Here is a 12,369-nt window from a genome sequence, read left to right as displayed (position 1 = left end):
AAAAAAAAAAAAAAAAAGCAGGCTGAGCAGACCATGGAGGAGCAAGTTAGAAAGCTGCACTCCTTCATGGCCTCTGCATCAGTTTCTTCCTTCAGGTTCCTGTCCTGCTTGAGTCCCTTTTCTGACTTCAGTGATGGGACCACAATGTGCAAGAACAAGCCAAATGACACCCTTTGCTCCCCACTTTGCTTTCGGTCATTGGTGTTTCATCACAGCAACACTAACCCTAAGTAGGAGGGACGCTGTCAGACAGACGGTCCAGTGAATACGCCCAAGGTAGAAAGGAGCAGTCAGGTGGCATGGGTGTCGACGTGTGAGCAGAGAAGATGGGGGCCAGGGAATTCTGTTTCTGAGGGCTGTGTCTGAGAGTCATGGCTGGGGAGGGGTGGTTGGTGGCTTTCTAATCTCAGCACAGACAGGTCTCCAAGGAGCCAACGCAGTGACTTGGACCCTCTGGGAGTGTGGATGAGGGTGGCCCAGCTGAAAGCTGCCTTTGTCGTCTCCATACACGTCTCACTGTCTGGGGCCTAAAATAGAGCAGGAATAGAATGATCCCGTGAGACGATTCTCTGGTGATGGACTATGGGAAAAGAGGCATGAGTCACGCTGGGAATCCTTCAGTCCCAAAGTTCTGCTGCCAGGCCCAACACCATTGGGTCTCCCACATCCATCCCTGCCCTCTTTGGCCTGGTTGGGGAGCTGGCAAGCTTGGTTCTGTCATGGAGGAACTAAGTCACTTGCCCGTGCCTCATTCCCCTGGGAGCCTGCTTCTCAGAGGTACCAGAAATAAGGGACCTCACACATCTGCTGTAAGGGCTCTGGTAATTGATGAGCGAAGGGGCCCAACCCAGAACCAGCACCACTATCTGCCTCTGTATTTCTCTGGACCTCAGTTTCCTCACCTGTAAAGGTTTGTTCTTTGCAGGTTTCAGGTCAGAATCCACGTTACGATCCAAAGCGCTCCTGAGACCTCCCTCCTGCCTCTTCAACCCTGGACTCTTAGCTGGCACAGTAGGGAACGTTACCATGTCCTGCGTTAGGCACGCTCTGCCTCCTGCTCCTTGCACCCTGGAGCTAGAGGCAGATGTTGTTCTCAGCTCCAGGTTCTGCCAGCCACTCCTGGCCAGAAGCCCGGCTGCTCGTGGGTACTACCATGTGCTAGGCTCTCACGTGTTTAACTACGGATTGTGCTAAATCGGATCCTATTCGGTGAGAGGAAGGAGTCCTGGGGCCGTACAGCTGCGTCCTGGTGCGCGGGGCCAGCGCGCCCTCTAGAGGCTACTCTGCTCAAAGTCAGAGGAGCTCCGGATCTGGCCAGCAGGCGGGTTCCAAGGTTGGATCCAAGGTTGGAAGACTCTTTCTGGTGTCTCCTGCTACTCTACCTCCACTTTCTCCTACCGAAAAGCGCTCTTCTCACTACCGCCTTCCATGGAGGCAGCTCAGAGAGCTCCCCCACTGCGGCTGCGCCGCCCCGCCCCATTACCATGGAGACTGCTTGTACACAGTTTCCCTTTCCCTTCTACCGTGTCTGGAACCGAGGCCCCTCCGACGGGACTGGTGCCCGCTTAGGAGGGAGCCCTCCCGGTTCTGGAGCGGGCGCCCATGAACATCAGGGCACCAACAAGATTGGCCGTGGGCAGAGTGAGGTTCTATGGTCATCACCACGGGGAGGTGAGGCCCCAGTGCTCTTACACAGGCTTGGTGGGGTCAGGTCCCAACTCAAGAATAGACCCTAGGTTTATTTTTTCTTTTTTGTTTTTGTTTCTTTTTGGTTTTTCGAGACAGGGTTTCTCTGTATAGCTGTCTGTCCTGGACCTCACTCTGTAGACCAGACTGGCCTCGAACTCAGAAATCCGCCTGCCTCTGCTTCCCGAGTGCTGGGATTAAAGGCGTGCGCCACCACTGCCCGGCTTGCATGGTTCTTTTTAAAAGCCGGTGTTAGCACAGGCCCTTAATCCCAGCACTCGGGAGGCAGAGGCAGAGGCAGAGGCAGAGGCAGAGGCAGAGGCAGAGGCAGAGGCAGAGGCAGAGGCAGAGGCAGGGTCAGGGTCAGGGTCAGAGGCAGAGGAAGGGGCAGGATCTCTGCGTTCAAGGTATGCCTGGTCTAGAACGAGTTCTAGGACAGCTAGCTACACAGAAATGTAGCGGTTTTTCCAGGAACTCTTCACATAAACAAGATTTCAAGCTCACACAAATCTGCTTTGTCTTTTGAGGCAGCATTAGGCTGGTCTCAAACTTCAGGCAGTCGTTTTCCCTGAGGTTGGGCTCAAAGGTGTGCCTCATTATTTCTAGCTTGGATTCAAAGCTTAGGGTTAACTTTGAGCTTGTCAATTTTTGACCTAGAACTGGCTTTTGCATGACTGTGGAGAGGGACCTGGAGTTTATGGACTCACCGGGCTTCCTGAGCAGCTTAGGGATGGTTAGAGCTGAGAGGACAAATGACTCCTGACAGGCACTTTTGCCCTGTACTTCCAGGTCAACTGCTCTGCCTTCTCCCCTGACGGCCGGACCCTGCTCACAGCCTCAGATGATGGTTGTGTGTATGTATGGGGGACGAAGAGTGGGCGACTGCTATGGAGACTGGCAGGCCACAGAGGTGGGGCTCAGGCACCTGGCTGGAGAGCGCTCTAGGGCTCTGTGCTGACATTCTGAGCCTCCCTTGGTGACATAGGACTTTGTGGGAGAGGGTTGGAGGAGTCCAGCAGCGGCAGCTGGATAGGGATACACTAAACCTAACACTCAAGAGGTCTTGCAGCAGAACTACTCATAAAACATGCCCCTCACGATGTAGTTTTACCTCTAGAAGCTTCCCCAGAGTGGGATGTTTGGTAGGCTTATTCCAGTCAGCCTTTTGTCAAGGTCACCCACGTGAATGTGTCAGACTGCTTTTGTTCCTATTACCTCAACCATTGACACTGGATTTAGCCATGCAAGCAGGGTACCTAACTTAAGATTTATGAAGCAGTGGTGGTAGAGGGTGACTCACACCGAAGACAGCTTAGGCCAGAGCCAAAGACCCTAGCTGGGGCAGTGAGTATGGTTCTGGGGGCAGGGATCTAGAGTGGATGATGGCCCCCAGATGGGCAAACAGATCCAGCTGAACCCAGCTCAGGCCAGGTCTTGTGGTTGGAACTACAGATAACAAATCTGGACCTGGAGGGCAGGACAGTGCCATGTGTTCTCTGCCTCAGGCCCAGTGAAGTCTTGCTGTTTCTCTCCCGATGGCCGCCTCATTGCCAGCTCCTCCAGTGACCACAGCATCCGCCTGTGGGATGTGGCAAGGTCCAAGTGTCTACACGTGCTGAAAGGTAAGTATTCAGTTTGGCTAGAAGCCACTTTGGCTCACTTTGTCCCATCTCCTTTCCCACCTTTGGGCTGTTGTTTGTAGGTCACCAAAGGAGTGTGGAAACGGTCAGCTTCAGTCCAGACTCCAAGCAGCTGGCATCGGGTGGCTGGGACAAGAAAGCGATTGTCTGGGAAGTGCAGGTATGATGGGGCCTATGTCAGAGGTGACCAAACGCACCCTTTGTGCCTCCCCTACTCTCCACACCCAATCAGAGGCTTCAGGTTCCAGCTTGAGCCACAGCCAGGAAGGGCAATGCCTGGGAAGTTAGGGAGCACCCAGGCCCCTCCACCCGTGCAGCTCACTCTTTCTCCCCGCAGTCTGGCCGCAGCGTGCACCTCTTGGTTGGGCATTGTGATTCCATCCAGAGCAGCGACTTCTCTCCAACCTCGGATTCTCTGGTGAGCTTTACCCCCACCACACCCTGCATCAGTGGCCATCCGAGTGGTAAGGGCTGTTTCATCTCTACCCACAGGCCACTGGTTCCTGGGACTCGACTGTGCACATATGGGACTTACGGGCATCAACCCCAGTTGTGTCCTACCACAATTTGGAGGGCCACACTGGCAACATCAGCTGCTTGTGCTACTCAGCATCTGGTCTCTTGGTAAGCTAGGCTGACTGGGGCGCTAGACCAAGGCCAGTCCCCACTTGCCTTTGGGGGTCACTGAACTCAGGAATGTCTGTTTAGGCATCTGGCTCTTGGGACAAGACCATCTGTGTCTGGAAGCCTACAACCAACAACCTGCCTCTTCAGCTCAAGGGCCACACCATTTGGGTGAACAGCCTAGCCTTTTCTCCTGATGAACTCAAGTTAGCCAGTGCTGGTTACTCTCGTACGGTAAGCCCCCTCTCCAGATAACCTCAGGACAAGACCCAGATACTGATCTCTAGTGACCTTGTCTGCAGACATATGTGGGTCTGAGACCACTGATAGCTCCCAACTCTATTGCCTGTTTTTACTTCTAGGTCAAAGTCTGGGACTGCCTCACAGGGAAATGCCTTGAGACTCTAAAGGTAAGACACTAGGGCCAGTACAAAGACAGGGTGTCCGGACGGATAGGATTCACTAGCCCTGACTGCCGCCATGTCACTGACAGGGCATGCTGGATGTGGCCCATGCCTGCATTTTCACCCCAGATGGCAAACTCTTAGTGTCAGGGGCTGCTGATGTGACAAGATGACAAGTCTGCTCAAAGTCAAGAACCTCTCCCATGTAGCTTTCACACAGACCTAAGGTAAATAAGAAAGCAGCCACCAGATCCGTGTGCCAGGGACTATCCTATCCTACTCCACAAGTCTGCCACCTGCTGTAGGCAAGTGGTCACCTGGCTCCCCACCTCGCCCAACCAGCCCCAGACGGCCAGTATAAAACATGAAGCAGAAAGCCACTCAGTCTTGCACTTTATTGTCATTGTCATCTCAGGCCTTGACTGCGTACTTGCGCAGAGGGTACAGCCGCTCCTTCCGCTGCTGCTTCTTGGTCTTCAGCTTCTCCTCGTGCTTGGTGAGCCTGCGGCACATGGCTCTAGTCTTCTTGGGTCGCAGGTCTAGGGGCTTGTATTTCTTGCCCTTGTAGAATTTCCTGAGGTTTTCCTTTTGAGTCTGGTTAATAACAGTGAGGACCCGGGCAATGGATTTGCGAACGACTCGTATCTTGGAGAGCTTGGACGCGGCGCCGCCTGTCTCTTTGGCGACCCGGAGCTGGGACAATTCCACCTTCAGATCGTCCAGTTGTTTCAACAGCTCCTCCTTCTTCTTGCCGCGCAGGTCCTGAGCCTTAATCTTGGCCATCTCCGCGTTGTTCATGGCTGAGGCCGCCTGGTTCGAGAGCAGTTTTAAAACTTCTATTTGACTTGTGTGTTACTTGATTTACTTATGGCTCAGTGCTCTTCCTCTCAGATTACTGTAGGATGTGTGAAATTCTGATGATCTCCCAGAAAAATCAATTATCTATCTATCCGCCTACCTGTCATCTGTCTTTCTCCCTGTAATCTGTCTTTTGAGAATAAGAAAGCACTGACACAGAGGTTGAAACACCTTCCCTGAAGCCTCAGTGAGTGGCAGAGCTAATATTATTAACATATCAGCCTCTGACACCAAGGGGTTTGCTCTTTACCTGAACCGTGTCTCTTTAGTTGTTACTTGGCTTTTTCAAGACTCTTGAGATCTTCCTCTGGAAATGCAGAGGAATTAATGGAGAGTACTCAGCTTGTAATGTTTGCCACTTTTTTGGGTTTAATTTGAGTGGTCACATTCCATCAGTTCTCCTGGAAAACTCCCAGAAGAACAGGAGACACTTTTAAGGCTATGAGAAGGATAATGAAAACCTTTCTTTGAATTTGTTCAGTACAGAGAATTTTTACATTTGTCATAATTCACATACGTACAAAAATCTTCCTGTGTTTTTTCTTGATTTGAACAAACCAACAAGTTCACTAATTGTGGAGTCTGGTGGTTATTAGCCTAATGTTTGCATACAGACATACAGAAACAACTCTCACACACTGACATCCTTTTTCTGCCTTCTGCCCGTAGCTCTGGTAAAGAATTCCAGTTGTATCTTGCTCAAAATTGTTTTGAAAAGAATGTAACTCTGAAAGTTCTTCACATGAAATACATCATATCTTCAAAGCAGACATCAAAGCAAAGAGTTTGGCTTTAAGCTCTGTTTATCTCAGAGCCTGACTGGTAGATAATTTCCCTGAAAAGCGGTTCAACATCACTCCTCATTTTGCAATGTTATCACTTGACAGGCTAGCCCTGCCGGTTTAAGAAGCATGAATCACACGTCTTCAGTATTGACTTACTGTTGTGCCAAGTTATAACTGTCCCCACACAGCACAGAAAGCAGTTTAGTGAAACAAAACAAAATGCTATTAAATGTCTTTCCAATTTCTCCTTAATTAGGGTCCTCCTGGTGAACCTGGGCCTCCTGGCCCTCCAGGTCCCCCTGGCCATCTTACTGCTGCTCTTGGTGATATCATGGGACACTATGATGAGAACATGCCAGATCCACTTCCAGAGTTTACGGAAGATCAGGCGGCTCCAGATGACACAAACAAAACTGACCCTGGGATCCATGTGACCCTGAAGTCTCTGAGTAGTCAGATTGAAACCATGCGTAGCCCTGATGGTTCCAAGAAGCACCCAGCCCGCACTTGTGATGACTTAAAGCTTTGCCATCCTACAAAGCAGAGCGGTGAGTAGACAGGGGCCTGTTTGAGTGAAACACGTTGTTGTGTTGAGTAATTCTCAACTGCTTCCCAAAATGTATTTTTAACATTATAGTTAATGATAGACACAAAGATAAATTGTTGAGTGTGCTCTAGAGCTTATAGCTTTGTGGTTGTGACAATTAATTGAAAAGATGATAGATAGCATATATAATAAAGGCCACATCATATCAAAAAAAGAATTTTGAGGGAATGGTTCCATATATATGGTTCTCTCTCTCTCTCTCTCTCTCTCTCTATATATATATATATATATATATATATATATACACACACACACACACACACACACACACATATATAATACTTGCTCAAACATAATTAAAAATACTTTCTTACCTACATCATCATTCAGAATTTTAATTAGGTAAATCATTGAGAGGTCAGTAAATTGATTTGCATATGGAATCAATTTATTGCACTTTAATTACCTGCCAGTCAATCCTTTGCTCTACTGCCTGGCAGGATCAAGTATAGTGAACTTTTATGGCAGTTTAGAATGAAATAGTGTCTCTACCTAAGTTGTATGACAGTGTTCTTAGTTTGCCTTTATTTAATAATATTAAATGATTTAATTAGACCCAGAAAAGGGGGGGGATCTACGACCATTTGAATGAGTTGGGAAATACCAGGGTTACAGTTAACTTTAAACGTTGACATCAACAGAGACAACTAATAATGTTCCATCTAAAGAATATACACTTTTTGTATTATTTATGTCTCACCCCTTCCCTTCCATTTTATATAAAATTTTATTTTTACAGTTTATGTATAATAATACATGTATGTATATAGACCTATATAAACAAATGTGAATAAATACACTTGATGTATATTTATACAATTATAAATCAAACATAAAAGGCACTATCTTGGTATAAAAATCACTTGGATGTTTTGAGTCTTAAGTTCATGATTTGGAAAAGTGCTTTTGAACAGAAGTTAGCATGAAGAAGACCCCTAGTGCTAAATAGTTACATTTCATATATATGAATTTCATTTATATATATTCATATATACATATATATTCGTATATACACATATATATGAGCATCTATGTGTCTACATGCATGTATATTTGTATGTCACATGTGTGTGGCTGCATGTGAACACATGTGGAGAAGGTTGACATGAGATGTCTTCTTTAATTACCGTACATCCTATATGGTAAGATGGGGTTTTTAGCTGAGTCCACAGTTCACCCTTTTAGCTAGTTGGCTCACTCTAGGGATCCCCTGTTTCCATTGTTCCACATTCTGGGGTTGCAAGTGGGCCACAATACCCACCTAGCCTCTGTATAGATTTTGGGGATCCAAACTCAAGTCCTCATGCTCACGTGGAAACACCTCACTTGCTGAGCCTTCTTCTCAGTCCCTTACTAATTATAGTTTGAATAAAGGATGAAATCTCTGCTGATTATTTTAGAGACTCACAATCATATTTGAGATAATCTTCATTTAGCACATACTTCTTCTATCTTGGAAAATAGGTGAATATTGGATTGATCCTAACCAGGGATCAGCTGAAGATGCAATCAAAGTTTACTGCAATATGGAAACAGGAGAGACATGTATTTCAGCAAACCCAGCCAGTGTTCCACGTAAAACCTGGTGGGCCAGCAAATCCCCCGACAATAAGCCTGTGTGGTACGGTCTTGACATGAATAGAGGATCTCAGGTAAATTAACATATTTACCTAGAATTATGTTTTTAATTGTTATTATTTATTATGTTTTCATATTTATTAAAATGATGCTATTATTGTTTGACTGCACTTAATATATCATGTTTTCTTTTAAGTGATATGTTCCCTTATTACATGTCGCTGACTGTGGTGGACAGTGGGAGGGGGTCTTGTCTCAACTCCAGGAGACCTAGGTCACAATTAGAACTCATAAAATTACTGAGCCTTTTTAAACCTTTCTGCTACTTTAATGGAAAGGCGATAAAGCTGACCTTCGCATCCCTATTAATATTAGTGCTTAGTGTAGTGTCTGAAAAGATGAATATTCCTATTAGGTACGTTTTAAAAATAATGTAATCCTCTGAAACCTGTGAAGTGTTTAAGTCATTATTTTAATTAGGTGAAATATATGATAATTATTTCTGAATTCCTGTCTACTTAATATTTCTATTATGGTCCAGTTGGTTCAGGGTTTCATCAGACCTTGGTTGTCCTTTTACAATGTCATTATTTCATCCCAGCTTACACCTCTGCCTCCAACCTTGCCCCAGTCAACATATTATGGAAGTGTTATAATTCTGTATATGATAAGTTACAATCTACTATCATTTAGTGAAAATTTAATCTAGCATCTATAAACAGCTGAATTTAAATATAAATGGCTGAAACGTAGTTTAACCAAAATGATATGTCAGAAACCAAAACTAGACCATTGAAAACAGAACTCGAAGCTGAAGATGAATAGGGAAGAGTTAGTTGGAAATGAGTTTTGATACTTGTGTTATAGAAAATAGTATTTTTGATATGTATGTAATTATTCATTAAAATAGATTTATGCCTACACTAAATTTATATTTTTATTCTAGTGATAAATTTGAGTTGTATTTATTAAGTATAATATATATATATATATATATATATATATATATATATATATATAAAGCAGATTTAAAATTATTGAACCTTTTTCTGGGAAATTAAAATCATTTGACTTTTTACCTCTTCTTTGAGGTCATAAGGACACAGGTACTTGTGACTGTAGGTAGATATTTGAAAATATTTTCCTTTGTATAGATAAAATAGCTTATTATATGGGCACCAAAAAGTATCTTTAAAAGTGTTTTACCTATAGTATGTTAGTCATCTATCGATCTACCTGGCATTGACTGTTTGGGTGGCATTATGAACCCCTTTAGTATGTCATGTTGCATAAATTTCTTTTATTTCTCTAGTTCACATATGGAGATTACCAGTCCCCTAACACAGCTATCACTCAGATGACCTTTTTGCGTCTCTTATCAAAAGAAGCCTCCCAGAACCTTACTTACATCTGTAGGAACACTGTTGGATATATGGATGATCAAGCTAAAAACCTCAAGAAAGCTGTGGTTCTTAAAGGGTCAAATGACTTAGAAATAAAAGGAGAAGGAAACATCAGATTCAGATACACAGTTCTTCAAGATACCTGTTCTGTAAGTGCCTTTTGGACTATGCTTTTCTGTAGTTTCCTCTCTTTCTTCAGCAAGGTAAGTTTCTGACTCACTTTCAATCATAAGCTTTAAGAGTCTACAATAGAGACTCACTGATTGGCATTTTTCCTTTCTGCCACACACATTGGTTCATACTTACCAGAGCTGTACGTTCACTTTTTTGAATTTTAAAAGGTTAGTTGGGGGAACACCCTCATTGAAGTCAGGAAGGGTGTGTGGGGGGGGGCGTGATAGATGGTTTCTGGATGGGAAACTGGGAAAGGGTATAACATTTGAAATGTAAATAAATAAAATAGCCCATAAACAAAAGGTTACTTGTGCACATGCATGGGAGCGGGGTTGTTCCTGTGTAAACTTCTTGGATATATATATACTATTTATCCATTGTCCTCTTGAATTTCAGAAGCGAAATGGAAATGTAGGCAAGACTATCTTTGAATACAGAACTCAGAATGTGGCCCGCTTGCCCATCATAGATGTCGGTCCTGTGGATATTGGCAATGCAGACCAGGAATTTGGCCTTGAAATTGGACCAGTTTGTTTCATGTAACAGAAGCCCAGAAGTGTCGACAATGAGCACTACCATCAATGACCACCACAAGAACTGTGACTGTTTAAAGTTCATCCTGAGACTCTTGAAGTAATGGCTGGTCCTGCATCAGCTTTGTACATAACGATCTGAAGTGCCTGACCACCTTATCCTTCAGAATATTTATTTTACTTACAATCCTCAAATTTAATTGACTTAATTTTTTCAATATGGCAGTTTAGATTAAAACAACCAATGACAATATGACCATCTTTACAAAAAGTAAACTGATCAAAAAAATAAATATGTTTTCATCAATTCATTTCACTGTAATGAATAAGTTGCTTAGTATTTGTGAGAAAATTCTTCCTAGCAGGTAGCTTACATGATGGGCTATGTAAAGCCTCAGCACATGTTGATTTTGCTTGGTTGCAGTCTGAAAAGTAATGACCCCTCTGTCCTCTTATTACCAGATCATCAGCGACAAATGAACACCCCCTTTCATGTCTTAATATTATACTAACATTATAGAAAAAAGTTAAGGTGACTATAACACTTTTCCACCGTCTTAAATGACATCTTTAAATAACATGTAGTCATTGACTTTTAGGAGGAAAAACAATCCACAAAATTGCTTCAACTTTACAATTTATTTCGCAAAGACTGATACAGTTAGAGTTTTTTCCTCATTCAAATTTAAGAGTAACATTTTCCTTTTGGTTGTAATCTTTCAATACAGATAGAAGTTATATTTGTGGTTTCTTATGTAAGAAGATATTGGATGAAATAAAAAAAATAATTACCCACACAATTTTCTAACATACATGTCCAGTAATGAATGTTAAGACTCTCCCACAGGCATAGTCTCATTTTCCTGAAGCATATCATAAAGAAATGAACAAGAAGTCCAGCATTATAATGATCACTCAAATAAAATGTGAGGATTGGAATTAGAACATTCCTAAGAAAATATGACCCAACATTTCTTAGCATGAGCTACCTCGTCTTTGCAAGCTGGGATAGAATTCCTGTTCTTGTTTATTTTTTAGATGTTGAAAGGCGCTATGCTTCTGTTGTTATTCCAAGACTGGAGATAGGCAGGGTTAAAAATATTATTACTTTTATTTCAATGATGGTGCTAAATTATTTTTATAAAATTCTTTAAAGATAAAGATTGTTTCATCAATGCCATTTGTGAAGACAGAACTGTTAAACATCCCATTTGAGAGAGAGATCATTATTCCAGGGTCTTTTAACTGTTCCTTTCATACTGTATTTAGAATGTTGTATAATACTCGCATGTGTCTTAACCCAGGACACATAGGTCCCCTTGTGTCTCAGGATTTTTTTCTTAATTGCAGTTGTTTGCTCCATTGTTGTTTCTTAAATAATCCGGGCCATCCTAAAGGACAAGCCACACACAGAACTTTGATAATGTACCTCTGCAAAGCATCGAATTAAATGCATGCTTCTGTCATGTCAGTCATTTTCAGTTTGTTGAGTCCTTTGAACATATTAGATCCTTTTAGTTTCCAATAGTGAAAACTAAGATCTCTTGGTAGTTTTTGTTCACAATCCAGTAGACGATGCAACAAGTACCTACCACTATGTCTGCACTGGCTTAAAAAATAAATCTATCTGTAACATTGCCTGCAAAGGCATGTTGACATCAATGAAGACAGTCTATGCCTTAGAAAACGCAGGCTAGTAATTGGTAAAGAGTAAAGGAAATGAAAAAATCCATTCTTGAATAAACTAATAATAAAACATGCCTCAATGTGTATCAAGTACGAAATTAGCTTGAACAGTATCAGAGTTTTATTTTCAATGTCTGTTTCATAGTTTCATTTTTTCTAATTTGAGCTCCATATCTTGAATTTGACTCTATAATGAAGGATACTTGTACATTTTTCTTGGATTTTCTTTATGTCCAACTTGTATAGGTTGTACAGGTTCATATAGGTAGTCCAGAAATGTATGTTTATTTCCATCAAACGAATATACTAATAGTCTCTACTCATAGAAATACCAGCTCTGACCTAAAGTTCAGGGATGCTTCTAGGATCCCTGACATTAGACCAAAGCCTC

The 12,369-nt window shown here is 43.1% G+C and overlaps 2 protein-coding genes and 1 pseudogene across 3 annotated transcripts in view; 2 read left to right on the top strand and 1 right to left on the bottom strand.

Moving 5' to 3' along the window:
- Col5a2 (collagen type V alpha 2 chain) overlaps positions 1-11,763 on the top strand; it is a 135,767-nt gene extending 124,004 nt beyond the window's left edge. The window contains exons 51-54 of the mRNA XM_021198653.1: positions 6,254-6,545; positions 8,069-8,256; positions 9,495-9,734; positions 10,156-11,763. Coding sequence (XP_021054312.1) covers positions 6,254-6,545; positions 8,069-8,256; positions 9,495-9,734; positions 10,156-10,302 — 867 coding nt within the window. The 3' untranslated portion in view covers positions 10,303-11,763. The remainder of the gene's footprint in view (positions 1-6,253; positions 6,546-8,068; positions 8,257-9,494; positions 9,735-10,155) is intronic.
- LOC110322125 (WD repeat-containing protein 38) lies at positions 1,504-4,734 on the top strand. Its single transcript, XM_021198654.1, has 9 exons — positions 1,504-1,671; positions 2,476-2,596; positions 3,192-3,308; positions 3,389-3,486; positions 3,664-3,744; positions 3,819-3,950; positions 4,035-4,184; positions 4,313-4,360; positions 4,444-4,734. Exons 1-9 carry the CDS (start codon positions 1,603-1,605, stop codon positions 4,525-4,527), a joined length of 900 nt encoding a protein of 299 aa, XP_021054313.1. The 5' UTR covers positions 1,504-1,602; the 3' UTR covers positions 4,528-4,734.
- Positions 4,731-5,138, bottom strand: LOC110322126 (annotated as a pseudogene). Its single transcript, XR_002380550.2, has one exon. The product of XR_002380550.2 is annotated as a 60S ribosomal protein L35 pseudogene (transcript).
- Positions 11,764-12,369: the final 606 nt, after the last annotated feature.

This window comes from Mus pahari, chromosome 5 (genome assembly GCF_900095145.1).
Source record: "Mus pahari chromosome 5, PAHARI_EIJ_v1.1, whole genome shotgun sequence".
Classification (NCBI taxonomy): Eukaryota; Metazoa; Chordata; class Mammalia; order Rodentia; family Muridae; genus Mus; species Mus pahari.
Note: the sequence above shows the minus strand (reverse complement) of the source record. Positions and strands in the feature narration are given on the sequence as shown.

Excerpts from the sequence above, each read along its gene's own strand:
- LOC110322125 (XM_021198654.1), top strand. The coding sequence starts at position 1,603 with ATGAACATCAGGGCACCAACAAGATTGGCCGTGGGCAGAGTGAGGTTC. Across the intron at positions 2,597-3,191 it reads GAGACTGGCAGGCCACAGAG|GCCCAGTGAAGTCTTGCTGT; the intron begins GTGGGGCTCAGG and ends TCTCTGCCTCAG. Across the intron at positions 3,745-3,818 it reads CTCCAACCTCGGATTCTCTG|GCCACTGGTTCCTGGGACTC; the intron begins GTGAGCTTTACC and ends CTCTACCCACAG.